Genomic DNA, 16,353 nt, shown 5'->3' with positions numbered 1-16,353 from the left:
TCTCTAGCAATAACAATGTTTACCTACAGAGAAATGATAAACTGCTAATTTCATTTTTTCTTCGAACAGTTTTGTGTATTCATAGTTATTGAAGAGCTAAGATTTGTCCTGTTAGCTTCTGAGATTCATGGCAGTAGTTCTAACAGAGGCTTATAATGAGAAGTTAGCTACTATGTGTTCATGTACCCATTATAGCTCAAGACTTCTGTGTAGAGTTGTATGGGACAGGAGCTGTACTTTTCTGTATCCTTAGACAGTTCTGAATTCCACATGAATTTAAAATATGGAGCTGTGTAGAATGTTACTTTTAGAGAACAGTAGTTATACAGGTAAGGAATTTTACGCTACAGTGAGAATACCAGTCTCAGTGGATTCCTACACATTGGCTCTTGCATCTGTGGGACGAGCTGGCAGGAACTCAGAAGTTCTAGCTGTCAGAATTAACTGGTGTTGGTTTGCTCTCCCCAGTGCTTTGATGAGCTGTGATTGACTATTGAAGGAGCTCCCCTGGCACTGCAGCCCATTAATCAGTAACATTTGTGACATATCAGCATAAAGTTTCTCAGTTTTGACTTCTGTTTCCCAGTGTACACTTTGCTATGGTCTCTAGTCAGTCTCTGTAATTAAAACATTTTGATATTTTTTTAAATAGAGGCATTTTCCACCAAGATACCTATTGAGTTTTGACTTTCCAATGTGGTGTTACCCCCTTCTGCTCCACTCTGAGCTAGATATGGTCCAATTGCATCATTGACACTCTGGCCTTTGGGCCTGTTTACATCATTCTTTTAGAGAAGCAGATTCATTTTTCCTTCATGAAGCATTTGATTTTTTTTAATTGAAAGTCCAGTAAAAATCATGGAGTTTTTATTTGCTCTTTCATATTAGCTACTTTTAAAAACCCATGCAGAAAAACTTCTAGACCAGCTTTATATCTCACATACCACTTACCTTTTGCTGAGGCAGACAGTCAACTTCCTTTTAAGCTATAATTAAATCTGTTCCATGGCTGAGCAACGCTCGTTACCCTTCTTTTGAAAGTATACCCAAAAACTATGTCAGTGTCTCCTCAGTTCCCTGGTCACCTCAAGGAGCACGTTCTAGAGATTATTCTCTAATTCATCTCTTTCATGTGAAAGCTTTATAAACTACAATAAAAACATGATGTTTATCTGTGCAAGTATGAGGCTAACATGACCTCATTTTGTCCCTAGCGCATAAAATACAGTTAATTTTCAAAGTTCTTATAATTAAATTAAAGTACTTTCATTTTCATTCAGATAAATGTTATTTCAAGCAACAGTCATCCCTCGGTCCTCAGGGGCATTGAGCAGTTTTGGTACTAATAACCCACGCAAGTTATACCACTAGAGCTTTGTCAATGAGCCCATTAAATTATCAAGGGGTGCACAGCAAACTATGTAGTATTCTTTAATACCTTGGAGCAGTGGCTGTTGAAATGTATTAAGAATATTTGTATCCTCATTTGTTCCAGTTTCATACACAAAATGAATACAGCAGAGTTTAAAAGTGCAACATTCCCCAACGCAGGACCAAGGCACCTATTGGACGACAGTGTCATGGAACCTCATGCCCCATCCAGAGGGCAAGCAGAGAGCTCCACCCTTTCTAGTGGAATTTCAATAGGTGAGACATTTTTAAAATTTAGCTGTGCTAGTAAAAATGTGTTTTAGTACAGTTGACTCAATGGTGTGTACCAGCAGGACTATTATAAAATTGTAATAGCGTTTTAGAACAAAGGTAGGCAGGAATGTGCAGCGGGGGGACTGTATGTGAAAAGTGACAGAATAAATGGCATGACCTGAACTGCAGCTTGAGAGCTCATTATTAGATGATTGTTTTTAAACCTATTCAGTGATGCGTCCAAACAATAATTGTTTTACCACTTTCTTTCCAGATATTTTTCCAAGCAAATCGTTTGTTCAAATCATGCCAAATTAAAACTTTTTGCCTTCTGGCACTGATCATTATTTAAAATGTAATACTGAATTAACAACACACATTTAAATTGTGGAAAAGAAAACCTCTATCTAGTAAGTTTTCTTACTGGAGAAGGTAGTAATTTTGGAGGATAAGGGGGTTTAAGCTTTATCCTTCTACTGGGAGAAATAGCTCCTAGTAGGATATGTGGTGATTTAAAAAAAAAAAAAGATTAAAAAAAATAAATATATTCAAAATAATAGGAGACAGTTCCTTGTTAAAATTTTCTACCAATTTTTGTTTCTAAACTTTCCTGCATCATTTAAGGCTTGTCTACCCTACTGCTTAAGTCAATGCAACTTATGTCTCTCAGGTGTGTGAAAAAGCCCACCTGCACCCCACCCTCGAGCGATGCAAGTTACATTGACCTAAGCACTGTCCACACAAGCATCAATGCAGCTGCACCAATGTAGCACTATAGTGAAGACTAATCCTTAGATCCTTTTCCCCTCCTCCTATTATCCAAGGCTACCCTTTTAAGTAGCATTTTATGCCCCAGCATCTATATTCAGCTGACCTTCATTGACTTCTTCAGGCATTGCAGTTGTTCAGCATCTCTCAGAATTAGGTTTTAGCTATGTAATTCTCAATTTATCTTATAAAATAAAAGTTGCATTAAAAGTCACTGTCACTTCTGTTGCTGTTGAAAGGGAGCTGGCACATTTTGAGAAGGACAATTTAAAATTTTCACTTTCCTCTGTCTCTTTCTGCTCCTTTCCCCCATGTGACTTCTGTTATATTTGTCTGTTTGGTCCACTTGCCCACTCACGCATTTACTATAGTGGGTGGTCACTGATGTGTTTTGCAGGGGTTTTGGGTTTTTTTTTTTTAAGGGGTGAAGTCCTAGATGTGTACCTCCTGGGAGTCTATGCTTGAGTGTGAAATCCAAATGATTCAACCAGTCAATAAGAAACATAGCTTTTGTCCATTAAAATTCAAACAATACTATATGTTTATAGTCCATCCAGTCTTGCAGAAATTCTTTTGGGGCCCAAATCCATTTCTAATTTCAGACTAATTCCTCTGACCTTTCCTCCTGGAGGAAAGTGGTAAAAATTTTAGAATCATTAGTGTCTGTATATTCCTGCCTTAAACAAAGACAACAGTCTTCACTCTAATGTGTTCCAGTTTCTCAAGTATAACTCCAGTCCTTATCCTTATGGTGGCAGAAGCTGTACTTCTACAGTGTCAGAGAAAGATCTTTAACTTCAACTGAACTAATTCAAGAAAGTGTCTCTTCATAAGAACAGTGTCTTCAGGTTTATGTTGGAAATAAAAATATGTATCATAGTATCAACATTTTAATGAATTTTCCTATTAAGTTACACTCCTGAAATACTTGGATTCCAAATGAGATTATATTTTTATAAATAAGCGGTGTGTGTTGATAGGTTACAGTACATACATTGGCTTTCTATTTTTGGGACCCTATCCAGTAGGAGAGAACTCCACAGAACTGCTGTGTGATGCAGCCCCCTGGAGTACACTGTTCAGGTGTTTGGAATCCTTCTAAGTCACAAGCAAATTGCTTTGGGAAATCAAATCTGGGGCCTAGAAACAGGAAGATAAAAAGTCACCTCTGAACATGCAAATAAATGACTTTCTTTTCTCCTAAACCTCGGTCTCATGCTTGGTATTGCATAAAGCTACATATAAGTTAACTGAGCTTATGGCAAGGGCATAAATTGAGGAAACAACTGAGGGCTGTGAATACACAAATTTCATTTTTAGGTTGTTACTACAAATCCAGGGCATACAGTCACTATCCAATCTGTTGTGTGTATGTTTTATCTCTCATGGACAGTATGACACATTGTCCTTCTCATTTTGACAGTAGTATTGGGAGCAGTAGATGTATACTACTGGTTGACATGCTCTGTCTTCTTGATGTCGGTAGTCTTTATTCTAGATTTTTGTTTTTGTTAGGCAACCGTCTGTAATTTAATTGGTATTCCAACTATAAAATAAATTCTAAAACCCATTATGGTGTCCTTGTGATAGGATAGAGCTGAATCACTTTGGGAGCTTGGTCTTTGAGAAGTTGATGAGTAGCCTTATCCCATAGGATACTTGCATTGGACTGGTGCACTTTTATTAATGATTTTGACAAAGCTGTCAAATATATGCATTAAAATTTACAGATGCCAGAATAGGTTGTGTTAGAACTTAGTGATATAGCGGTCTTATAAACTTAAGTAGAATATGAAATATGATGGACCAGATTTATTGCTGCTGTTAGTCAATGGAGTTACATAAATTATGAATTTGACCCATGGTAAATCTCTCGGTAAAATGATGCGCTTGAGTATAAACAGTGTGCAAGATAAGTAAAATTTAAGTAGCCCTGAATTATTTAAAATATTTTAGGGAAAAGTTCTGATTTTAATAACAGACTCAGCAGGGGTAAATTGGCTCCATCCCGAACTTCAGCAGAGCTGTTTAGTTTACAGCAACTGAGGATCCAGCCCAACAATTCAAGAGGATCCCCAAAGAAAAATGGGGCTTGTCCTTTTTTTCTTCATGATATCTAAAGAAGGCTGAAATGTTTTTCCTGAGAAAGGGATCTCTTTCCACTTGTGTTTTAGGTTAAAAATTCAAGTGCCCTCTAGGCTAGAGATGGTCTATGGTGATTGGAGCACTAGAATAATGACGACGACATAGGAGTCAAAAAAAGGGGGAAAATTTTACTCCGAATATTTTTTTAAACTGTCGGGTTTGTTTGCATGTTTGTTTTTATTAATACCCACTTAACTTATGTGATGAACATCTGGATATAGAAAGCCTGTATTAAAGATTCAGCACCTTCATACTTTCAGTCAAGGTATTAGAGCTCACAGTAAACAACCCTGAGATCTCTGAGGTTATCCAGCTAAATCAGTGAACACCAAACTTGCCATTCCTGATATTTCGAAGGTTGAAAACTTTTCAGGCCTTCTTTCTGCATTACAAAGTAGCAAATAAGTACAGAAGCCCATTTTTTTAAAAGCCTGCACAAGTCAAATTTAAATTCTGAGCCTAGTAGTTATTAGCAGTAAAGAAAGCTAATGGGATGTTGACTAGTATCAAGCACAGTATGTTGCATAGATGCAAGGATGTTTAAAGATTTTTCAGATGAAGTATTTGAAGAAGCTAACAATAGTTATAAAATTTTGCCAGAAGGATCCATTTGAGGTCATTGGAAAGACCAAATATTGAGGACACATAAAAGAAGAATTTAAGAAGATGGTATTTTACAGGAAGTATTGAATGGGTGAAGTGGGTTTCCTGTTGAGTTGATAGTCAAATGGTGTATTTAGGGTATTTAAAGAAAACTTGGATAGCGATATAAAGTTTAATAAGTTAAAGTGAGTTTCAGTTTTGTAGCTGAGCTCCTTTTGAGCAGGGTGCAAAGGAGTGCGGATGTGAGATAAATATTTTCTGCTTATGCTTTTTTTTCGGTTTTTGGGCATTTTATTTTTTTGAACAGGGGAGAGGAGGTTGGTTTTCTGTTGGAGTGTTTTGCACAAAAAGTTTAAAAATCAACATTTGAAGGTGATGTGCAGTGGCGGGGAGGTTGGGTTTTGTGCCCTTTTTTTTTACTGCTTTAGGATGTATAAAAGTGGCCTGCTTAAAAAAATTTAAATGATTTATCTTAGATATCTAAGGCATACAAAGTCTTGTTTCTTCCTTTATGCGTTTTTGAGATCTCTTTGGAGGACTAGACAACTAGAGTTGAAGCTTTCTCATGCCTTAATTGAAGGGGTTGTAAATGTGAATCTTTCATAAAGACATTTTTCATATTTGTTCAAGTGTTTGAGGCATATCAAACACACACAGCAGTTATAATAAGTATTGTGACTAAAAATCCCTTTTCAGTTAATCAAGCTTCACTACTTTGGTACTTGTGGTGGCATGATCCTACTGATTGTCCAGTTATCCATAGATTGTTCCAGAAAATACTGGGTAGACAAAATCTGAATTTCTAATGCAGAAAAAAGTGGGGAAACCCCTTTTAGACAGTCTTTATACATCGTAAAAAGAAAGGAGAAAAAAAGCGGGGCAAGGAAATTTAAAAAAAAATGAATAGATGTAGGCACCAAACTATTCCAGCCACCAATGACCCAAGGCCTGTTTCTCTCTTAAACTGCAAATCATATCTTAATAAATAAACAAATAAATAAACAAATAAAATAAAAAATTGCTATTAATAGGACAATTTATCAAATTTTTTAAATGAAACCTTACTTATACAATCCCCAAAAATTAATTTAGCCTTTGCAATAATAGTGTTATAGCAAGGATTATTTTTATTTTCAGAAACTTGCAGTTAAATCTAAAGCAAAAGATCAGATAAAAATGTTCAATTATCTGAAAAAGAGGAAACTGCTGGAATGCAAAGAAAATTTTAATACACGTGATGTTGAGGAATTTGTAAATCTTTTAAAGCAGCATTTCTCAACGACCAGTCAGTGGAGCGGCACTAGTCCCTGGGATCTCTGGACAGTTTAAGAAGGCAGCATTCCAGACCCTGGTATCAAAAAGGTAGAGAAACACTGTTTGTCTGGCTGAGAAGCCTCACCAAAAAGTTTTTTAAGAAGAAATAGGTTAATGCATTACAAATTTAAATATAAAGATACAACAGGGTATATTCATTTCTGAGCTGGTGTTATCAGGCATAGGACTGTAAGAGTAAGGGACTTCAGTCACTCAAATAATGTAGCCATCACACTAAAGATGTGTTTATTGCTGTTTATGAAATTAAATCGATGTAAAAATAAGGAAAGAAGTAGGGAGAAACAAGGTTACCGGCTTAGTAAAGCTACCATTAAAGATTAGAGTTCTTAATTGGATTTGATTTTAACACTCCTTTTCTTGTAGAATTTTTTTTTCAAAGCCAAAACATATAGGGATTAGTGTGATTTGAAAAATAGAGTTCAAAGGCATTAAAGGAAAGAAAGCTCTATATCAAACAGTATTTTCAGGACATATACAGAGAATACTGTGTGTGCGAGCAAACTCCTTTTCTGTGCACATAGCCATTACTCAAGGCCTTGCAGGTATTCCTTAGAGCGTTCCTTTAGGTCCATTGGCCCTCTAAGGGGATCAGTATACAACTATCTTAAACAGAGTTACCCACACAGTTCACAACACTGAATTAGCTTTGATTTAACAAGTTTATTTAACTACAAGGAGATATACTTGTGTTCACTTACAACCTAAGTCATTAGTCAGAAATGGTTACACAAGATAAAACAATAAAATGCTTCCTAGTACTAAAGTTTAACAAATTAGACTTGGTTCAAGGTGAAGTTCCTTACCACATGTTCCCATCAACATTGCTCACCAAATTGTCAGGCCAGGATCTGCTGCAAAAGTCCAGAGTCTTTCTTTTATCTTCTTAGATAAAAGAGCAAGATATGGATAGGGAAAGATCACTTGGGGTGTTTTTGCCACTCACTTTTATAGCTCAGTCACCCTTTGAAATGCATTTTCCTGAGAGTTACCCCAAGTTAAAGTTTATTCACGCTATGAGGATGGAGACAAGAAGTCTGGTGGTGAAAGAGATTCCTTGCTGTTTGTTCCTGTTCCCCTTCTTTACCAAAGAATGGTCACTTGATAGATGATTCCCCATCCACTTGGATGACAACTGGCTAGAGGTGTCAGCTTGTGAGAGAGGCGTGTCTCTCTCGATCCCAACCCAGCCCCGGCACGGACCAGCTGTGGCCGTGGGAGAAGCATGTCTGTTGCGGCCCCAACCACATCCCGGCCCTGGACCTGCTGCAGTGGGGAAGAGGAGCCCCTCCCCCCCAGCCCAGGTGCTGCTGCAGAGAGAGAGAGAGCTGGGGGGAGTCCTCTCTCTCCGCCGTAGCTCTGGGGCAGCCTGCACCCCAAACCCCTGATCCCTGGCTCCACCCCAGAGCCCACACCCCCATCTGGAGCCCTCCCCCAGACTCCAACCCTTTGCCCCAGCCCTGAGCCCCTCATCCCCGGCCCCACCCCAGAGCCCGCATCCCCCGCCAGAGCCCGCACCCTCACCCCAACCCTCTGCCCCAGCCCTGAGCCCCCTCCCACACTCTGAACCCTCGACCCCATCACCACCACATGAATTTTGTTATGTGCCCCAATATGGAGGTATATAACAAAATTCATTCTGCACATGGGTAGGAAAAATTAGAGGGAACACCGCCCACAAAGTGTGTTTTGTACAAAGATGATTATAATGGTGTGTACAGTGTGAATATGGGGTGTATTTGGTCACAATGACAGCTCTATTTGAAACAGTGAAAATACCAAGAGCCATATTCTTTAATTGAAAAAGGCTTTACCCAAGAGTTTAAATAAATGATTCAAAACTATTTTATTTTTAAATAAGGAGTACTTATGCTAGGATGAAGTCAAACATTTGGGTATCCAAGTTCCTTAACTGAAACATGTTCTTTTCCTATTATGGTTTTTGTTTTGAATGGTTTTGTTTGGTGTGGGAGATGTGCTCACTCGTCTTTTTAACTGTTAATTAAATGGTTCGGCTGTTCTTTATTTCAGATTGGCTTTTAAAGCAGTCAGTTACAGGAACTGAAATTAGTATGTTCTGATGACTTTATTTGTATTATTGCAGGGCCCAGATACCCCAGTCAAATTGTGGCCGTAGTGTACTGGGCATTGTGTAAACACATAGGAAGAGACAGTTTCTTCCCCCAAAGAATATACATTCAAAGACCCTGATCCTGCAATCAAAACAGTATGCGAAAACCTTTGTGATTGTATGGATACCCATTGATTCTTGTTCGAGTGATGTCCCTGTGGGTGCTTCACTTTAGGTGTCAGTGCACCCCTGTGCCTGTAGCCGGAGATTTAAGGTAGCAGTGCCCAGTTAGGTCGCACATGCATGGTCCCCGTCTTGTGCCACTTCAGGCAGTTAAGTGGTGCTGTGCGACCCCCCCCCCCCCAAGTTCCTTCTCTACCGTCTTTGGCTCGAGTCAGAGCACTTAGTAGCGCCTCACAGCTTAGGAATAGCTTAGCTTTCCCTTAGTTTTAGTTCTCAGAATAATTAGTCTTCCTATTTTATCCCCGTCTTTTTCTTCTTCTCTCCAAAAAAAAAAAAAAAGTTGTTTTAATTTTTCCTCATAGGATTGTAGGTTTTCCTTTCTACCGCAACAACACGGTTAGCGTACCTCCTTCCCTTTATTTTTTACAGGGAGAGAATGCTACCTGAAAGTTATGCCTGGCTCCCCAGGGTTCAAATGCTTACCTACAGGCTTTCTATACCTCTTTCAGATGGACATGCTGTGTGTCCAGTGTCTTGGACAGGCACATTTACTGCAGAAGTGCTCGCATTGTCACAATCTGAAAGTTCACACCAGAAAGGCAAGAGATCTCCAACTGAAACTTCTCCTCATGGAGAAGTCTCTCCAGCAAGCATCTGAACCTGAGGTATGCACCTCATGCGGTCAGAAATCGCCATCAGCAGCCTCTGATAAAGGTCCTTCCTCCACTGCACAGGTTCCTGATCAACCCTCCAAGAAGACAGCAAAAAAATGGGGAACCATGTCCCAGACTTTGGAGTTGGCCAAGAAAAGGTGCTCCACCCAAGAGCAAACGCTCCCGGTACCGACTGCACCAACCTTGTCAACAGCCAAAAGAGTGGGCCCCTTCGGCACTGTCGATGCCAAGAAACTGATACTGGGCACAGAAGAACATAAGAATGGCCATACTGAGTCAGACCAAAGGTCCATCTAGCCCAGTATCCTGTCTACCGACAGTGGCAAATGCCAGGTTCCCCAGAGGGAACAGGTAATGATCAAGTGATCTCTCTCCTGCCATCCATCTCCACCCTCCGACAAACAGAGGCTAGGTACACCATTCCTTACCCATCCTGGCTAATAGCCATTAATGGACTTAACCTCCATGAATTTATCCAGTTCTCTTTTAAACACTGTTATAGTCCTAGCCTTCACAACCTCCTCAGGCAAGGAGTTCCACAAGTTGACTGTGCGCTGTGTGAAGAACTACTTCTTTTTATTTGTTTTAAACCTGCTGCCCATTAATTTCATTTGGTGGCCCCTAGTTCTTGTATTATAGGAAAAAGTAAATAACTTTTTCTTACCTACTTTCTCCACATCACTCATGATTTTATATACCTCTATCATATCCCCCCCTTAGTCTCCTCTTTTCCAAGCTGAAAAGTCCTAGCCTCTTTAATCTCTCCTCATATGGGACCCATTCCAAACCCCTAATAATTTTAGTTGCCCTTCTCTGAACCTTTGCTAGTGCCCGTATATCTTTTTTGAGATGAGGAGACCACATCTGTACTCAGTATTCAAGATGTGGGCGTACCATTGATTTTATATAAGGGCAATAATATATTCTCTGTCTTATTCTCTATCCCCTTTTTATTTTGATTCCTAACATCTTGTTTGCTTTTTTGACTGCCTCTGCACACTGTGTAGACGTCTTCAGAGAACTATCCACGATGACTCCAAGATCTTTTTCCTGATTCGTTGTAGCTAAATTAGCCCCCATCATATTGTATGTATAGTTGGGGTTATTTTTTCCAATGTACATTACTTTACATTTATCCACATTAAATTTCATTTGCCATTTTGTTGCCCAATCATTTAGTTTCCTCCGCCCAAAGGATTTCTCTGTTTTGTCAGTACCAGAGTCTCCCATCCTTGGCACCAACGGTACCTCGGTACCTGAAGCACTTAGTCAACCCAGTTCTCCACCTCTGCTCCACAGTTCTCCAGTGATGATGAGGATGGAGATGAGGATGCAGGGCAGTCTCCACTACATTCCTCCTCTATGGCTGCTCCTACCACGCGGTGCCCCTATGTACATGAGCTACCCAGTATACATTCCCAACCAGCCCTGGATGTCCACTATGCCCTTCCAACCACAATGGCCTTTGGGCTACATACCCAAAACAACAACAGGGCATACCTGTTGGCCTTTCCACAGCTGACACACATCATGTGCCTTTATTGATGCCACAGGGCCCACCCTGCACCTCTGACCAGGGAGCTCAAGAGGAGGAGGAGGAATTCTCTGATCCAGCTAATCCTCCTGAAGTCCACTTTTCCTCATTCTCACCGGATGACACTGTTATGCCCCCACCTCTCACTACAGGTGATAATTTTAAACAATTTCAAGACCTCTACAAGAGGTCCACTTCACTGGACGTCTCCCTGGAAGAAGTCCAGGAATCGCAACACAAACTAGTTGCATCCGACGAAGTGGGTATTCACCCACGAAAGCTCATGCTCCAAAACGTCTGTTAATCTGTAAGGTGCCATGGGATTCTTTGCTGCTTTTACAGATCCAGACTAACACAGCTACCCCTCTGATAGTTGACATACTGCACCCATCAATTTAATCTAAAATCGCCCTTCCCATGAATGATGCGATTATGGACCCTGTGAAGTTGCTCTGGCTAACCCCTGCAATGATTCCACCTACCTGTAAGAGGTCTGATTAAAAAAAAAAATACTAATTGCCTACAAATGGCTCTGAATTCCTTTTTTGTCATCCAACACTGAATTCATTGGTGGTTAATGCTGTCAATGAATGGGGTAGGCAACAATACTACAGAGACACTCGTTCTGACAAAGACTGGAAATGACTTAATCTTTTCGGCCCCAAAGCATATTCTTGTGTGACATTGAGAATTGCCAACTATATGGCCTCATTGGCAAAGTATGACCACAATAATTACGCAAGACTCTCTGAATTTACTGCCTTTATTCCAGATGACAAATAAGAACAATACAAATCACTCATCACGAAAGGTCAACTCATAACCAGGACAACGTTATAAGCTGCCCTTGATTCAGCAGATTCAGCTGCGAGATCCATAGAAACTGCAATTGTTATGAGACGAGCCTCCTGGCTCCATCTGGATTCCCAAAACCAGCACAGTTGATGTGGAGGACTTACCGTTTGAGGGATCCAAACTTTTCATGGATAAAACTGATGAGTTGTTACGCACTCTGAAGGACTCTAGAGTGACATTGCAATCTCTGGGCATCGACACACCTAAGATCAAAAGATGTAAAATGACACGGCACTTATCAAGCCCCTCAGTTATTCTGATTTCTCCTCACCACCGCCGTATGCACATCACAATAGATACTATGACCAGCAGGGTCAGAAGTAAAAAACCTCGAGGAGATGGCAACCTGCTCCTTTGAATACTACTTCACAACCGTCAACTTCCAGACAACAAATTTGAGGCTTTGGTCAAGAGCCTGAGAACTCCATCTCTTTCAATGCTGGAACCATCTACACCTTTCAAGACCTTTGGAGATCGCCTGAACCCATTTTACCCAATCTGGTGGAGTATTACATCAGACAGATGGGTATTAGAAATTATCAAAACTGGTTACTCCATCCCCCTTATCTCCAAACCTTCTACCCACCCCTCTTCAAGGACCCCCTCATGAGCATCTACTGCAAGAAGAGATAACCCACCTCATGTCTCTAGGAGCAGTAGACCCATACCATCCGAGTACAGAGGCAAGGGATTCTATTCACACTTTTTTCTCACACAGAAAAAAAACAGGAGGTTGGAGGCTTATCTTCGACTTATGGCAACTCAACAAATTTGTGAAAACACAGCAATTCAGAATGGTCACACTGAGCACCATTATCCCAGCGTTGGAAAGAGAGGGAACTGGTTCTCGGCCCTTGACTGCCAGGATGCATATTTTCATATATCCATCCATTCCTCACATTGAAAATTCCTACAATTTGCAATAGGGTAGGACCATTTCCAATACAAAGTGCTGCCCTTTGGCCTTTCCACTGCGCCTTGGGTATTCTCAAAGGTACTTGTCGTAGTAGCTGCCTGTCTACTGATTTTCCCTACCCTGGACAACTCTCTGTTGAAAGCACCAACAAGACAGGTAGCCCTAAAATCCACCAAACGCACAATAACAGTGTTCACCAGGTTAGGCCTTCAGATAAACATGCAAAAATCCACTCTAACACCAGTTCAACACCTGGAATTTATGGGAGCGGACCTCAACTCCCTTGAGGCAACAGCCTCACTTACCAACAAAACAATATCTGACTCGAAACAATTTGATCTCCACAGCACAAAACAGCCCACAAGTGTCTTCCAGAACTTGCCTACAAATTCTAGGCCATATGGCTGCCATGACCTTTGTCGTCCAACACGCAAGATTACATATATGGTGCATAGAAACCTGGCTCCGAACAAATTGAGTCCCACACAAGCACAGTATAAACTTGTATTTCACCATGCTAGAAACAGTCAAAGATTCTCTTTTGTGGTGGACCAACCTGGACAACGTCTGCAGAGGGGTGCCCTTCTTACCGTCCATCACTATCACCACAGATGCTTCCCGCCTAGGATGAGGAGCGCATCTGCAACCACACTCTATACTTGGCCAATGGTCCACAACAAAGTCTCATCTTTATATAAACCTACTAGAACTGGGAGCGATTCGGAACACTTTTTCCCACTTCCTACTGCTAATCAGAGACAAGACAGTACAGATTCTCACGGACAATGTAGCTTGTATGTTCTACATAAACAGACAAGGGGAAGCGCAATCACACTCCCTCTGTGTGGGAGCCATGTGCTTTGGCACTGGTGGATCAAGCACAATGTATTATGGCTTCATACCTACCTGGCTGCCTGAACACCAGGGCAGATACCCTAAGCAGGAAGTTTTACCAGGACCACGAGTGGGAGTTGAACACACCAGTACTCTTAAACATTTTCCAGACGCGGGGTTTTCCAACTATAGATCTTTTTTTGCAACTGTGCAAAACACCAAACACCCCCAGTTCTGCTCCAGAACTTGGCCCATGCTCTCAGGGCGATGTCTTTCTCATCAAATGGAATGCTCCCCTACTATACACCTTCCCTCCCACTCCCCTCCTAGCTGCGTGCTTCACAAGATCAAACAAGACAGATCAAGAGTGATTCTAATAGCCCCTACAAGGTCACAACAAACATGGTACCTTATCTCCTCCACATGGCAGTCTGCCCACCACGCACACTGCTTCTCCTACCTCGGCTACTATCACAAGACGTGGGTCACATCATCCATCCGGATTCTCAATGGCTCCATCTCAAAGTGTGGCTACTGCATGGCTCTTAGACCCTGAAATGACATGTTCTGCAGACGTACAAAACATCTTGTTAAACAGTCGTAGGACAACTACTAGACTCACATACATAAGTGGAGGCAATTCAATTCATGGTGCTGACACAAACAGACCAAACCCCTCTCAGCCCCTTTACCTCTCATTCTAGACTACTTGCTGGAACTGAAACTGACTGGCATTTCCATGAGTTCCATTCGTGTGCATCTATCAGCCGTCAGGGCGTTCCATCATAAAGTAGATGGATTCCCTACTTTTATGCATCCATTCGCTAAACGCTTTCTTAAGGACCTCTCCTGTTCCTACCCAGATATTTGGAATCCCACCACACATGGGACCTCACTTAGTCCTCCATGACCTCACTGGCCCTCCCTTTGAGCCCATGACTACAAGCTCCCTCCTACATCTTTCCATGAAGGTTGCATTCCTAGTGGCCATTACATCCGCCAGAAGGGTGGGAGAACTGGCAGCTCTCATTGCCAACCCACCTTACACGATCTTTTTCAAAGATAAAGTATCCCTGAGATCACATCCCACGGTTCTACCTAAAGTTGTCTCATCCCTTCACCTCAACCAAACAATATACTTTCCAACATTTTTTCCTAAACCACATGTGGACAAATGACCGTCCAGATTACACACCCTGGATATTCGCAGGACTATCACCTTCTGCACTGATAGAACAAAATCTTTCCGCAAATCTCCAAAACTGTTTGTTTCAATCATCGAACAATCAAATGGTAACGTCATTTCCAAACGATGTCTATCCAAATGGATATCAGACTGCATAAAACTGTTACCTCCAGCATGAACGACAACACCCTATGGGGATCTGCACACATTCTACCAGAGGCCTATCAGCTTCCATAGCATTTCTTAATAATATTCTCATCACTGAAATCTGTAGGACCGCAATCTTAGCCTCTCCACACACATTTACCCAACATTACACTTTGCAACAACATGCATCTTTCGATACTTTGTTCGGACATACTGTACTTTCATCTGCTATGACTTCCGCTCCAAAGCTACCTCCTTCCACCAGAGGGCACTGCTCTGAAGTCACCTAAAGTGGAGCACCCACAGGGACATCACTCAAAGAAGAGACCATTAGTCACCTCATGCATTAACAGGTTCTTTGAAATGTGAGTCCCTGCGGGTGCTCCACTACCCTCCCTCCTCCTCTCTGCTATCTGCATGGCTCCAATTGTAGGGTCAGTTCCAAAGGTAAGACAAGATACAACAAGTAAGGATAACAAACAAGAGAGGGAGGTTTAGGAGTAACAGTGACAGGCACATGTAGTTATGTAGACTAGTTAAATGTACAATTTGATGTCATGAGTCTTTAATATATAAATATATTAATTATACCACAAATTTCTACTGGTCACCTGCCTATACGTTATTATTTAGTAATTAACTGTAGGCATCATGATAGGACTTTGTTTCAAGGAAAGGCTAGTGCTTAGAAAAATGCATGGTACTGATCTGTGAACAAAACACCTTCTTAAAATATTGTCTATACAGATCACTCTTGGGATGTGCCTATGACAGAGTCTTCTAGAAAGTTTTGGCCGTTGGAATTGTGTGGATACTTCCTCATGGACCTGTTTGGACTTGTGATTATACAAGGAGGTCACTGCCCCTCAGTTTTGTACAGCCACTGCAACATCTAATTGCTTACACATTTATTTTGAATACTAAGAAACTGATAACCTTTTATCTGATGCAGGAGCAATCCATGATAGTTGGATACCAGAGTTCACAAACTGATCATGAGTCTAACCAAATAAGTTAGATGAAACATGACTTTCATATATGAACTATTTAGAGCTGGAATATCCTGTTTATATCAGCCAAAATTTCCCAGTGGTCTAGGCTAAGCAAAAAGTGCAGAAAAGATGCATTATAAAAAGCAGCTCTAAGAAATCTTATATCCTATAGAGTGGACACTGAAAAGCACCTCAGTATTCTATTGTAAGAAATTATAGGGCCAAATTCAGAAGTGTTGTGTAATTGGTGTAATTTGTACATTGGTAAATTAGTATGAGACTAAAGGACTCTGTATTAATGTAACTTGTACACTAAGGGGCCCAGAATCAAGTGTAAAATGCACAAATTTAGATTCCCATCAACGTTAGACTTGCCTCTGAATTAAACACATGGTATTTTAAAACACTTTTTATATCTCCTACAATTGGGTCTGCAAAGACCTGTTTTAACCTGTAATTAAAAGTTCAG

The 16,353-nt window shown here is 40.8% G+C and overlaps 1 protein-coding gene across 3 annotated transcripts in view; it reads left to right on the top strand.

Moving 5' to 3' along the window:
• Positions 1–16,353, top strand: part of RALGPS2 (Ral GEF with PH domain and SH3 binding motif 2) — a 298,932-nt gene that overhangs the window by 224,272 nt on the left and 58,307 nt on the right. For all 3 annotated transcript variants that reach the window (XM_045028272.1, XM_045028273.1, XM_045028274.1), the window contains one exon: positions 1,496–1,647. In XM_045028272.1, coding sequence (XP_044884207.1) covers positions 1,496–1,647 — 152 coding nt within the window. The remainder of the gene's footprint in view (positions 1–1,495; positions 1,648–16,353) is intronic.

This window comes from Mauremys mutica, chromosome 8 (genome assembly GCF_020497125.1).
Source record: "Mauremys mutica isolate MM-2020 ecotype Southern chromosome 8, ASM2049712v1, whole genome shotgun sequence".
Lineage (NCBI taxonomy): Eukaryota > Metazoa > Chordata > Testudines > Geoemydidae > Mauremys > Mauremys mutica.
This window is presented reverse-complemented; position numbering and strand designations above follow the sequence as displayed.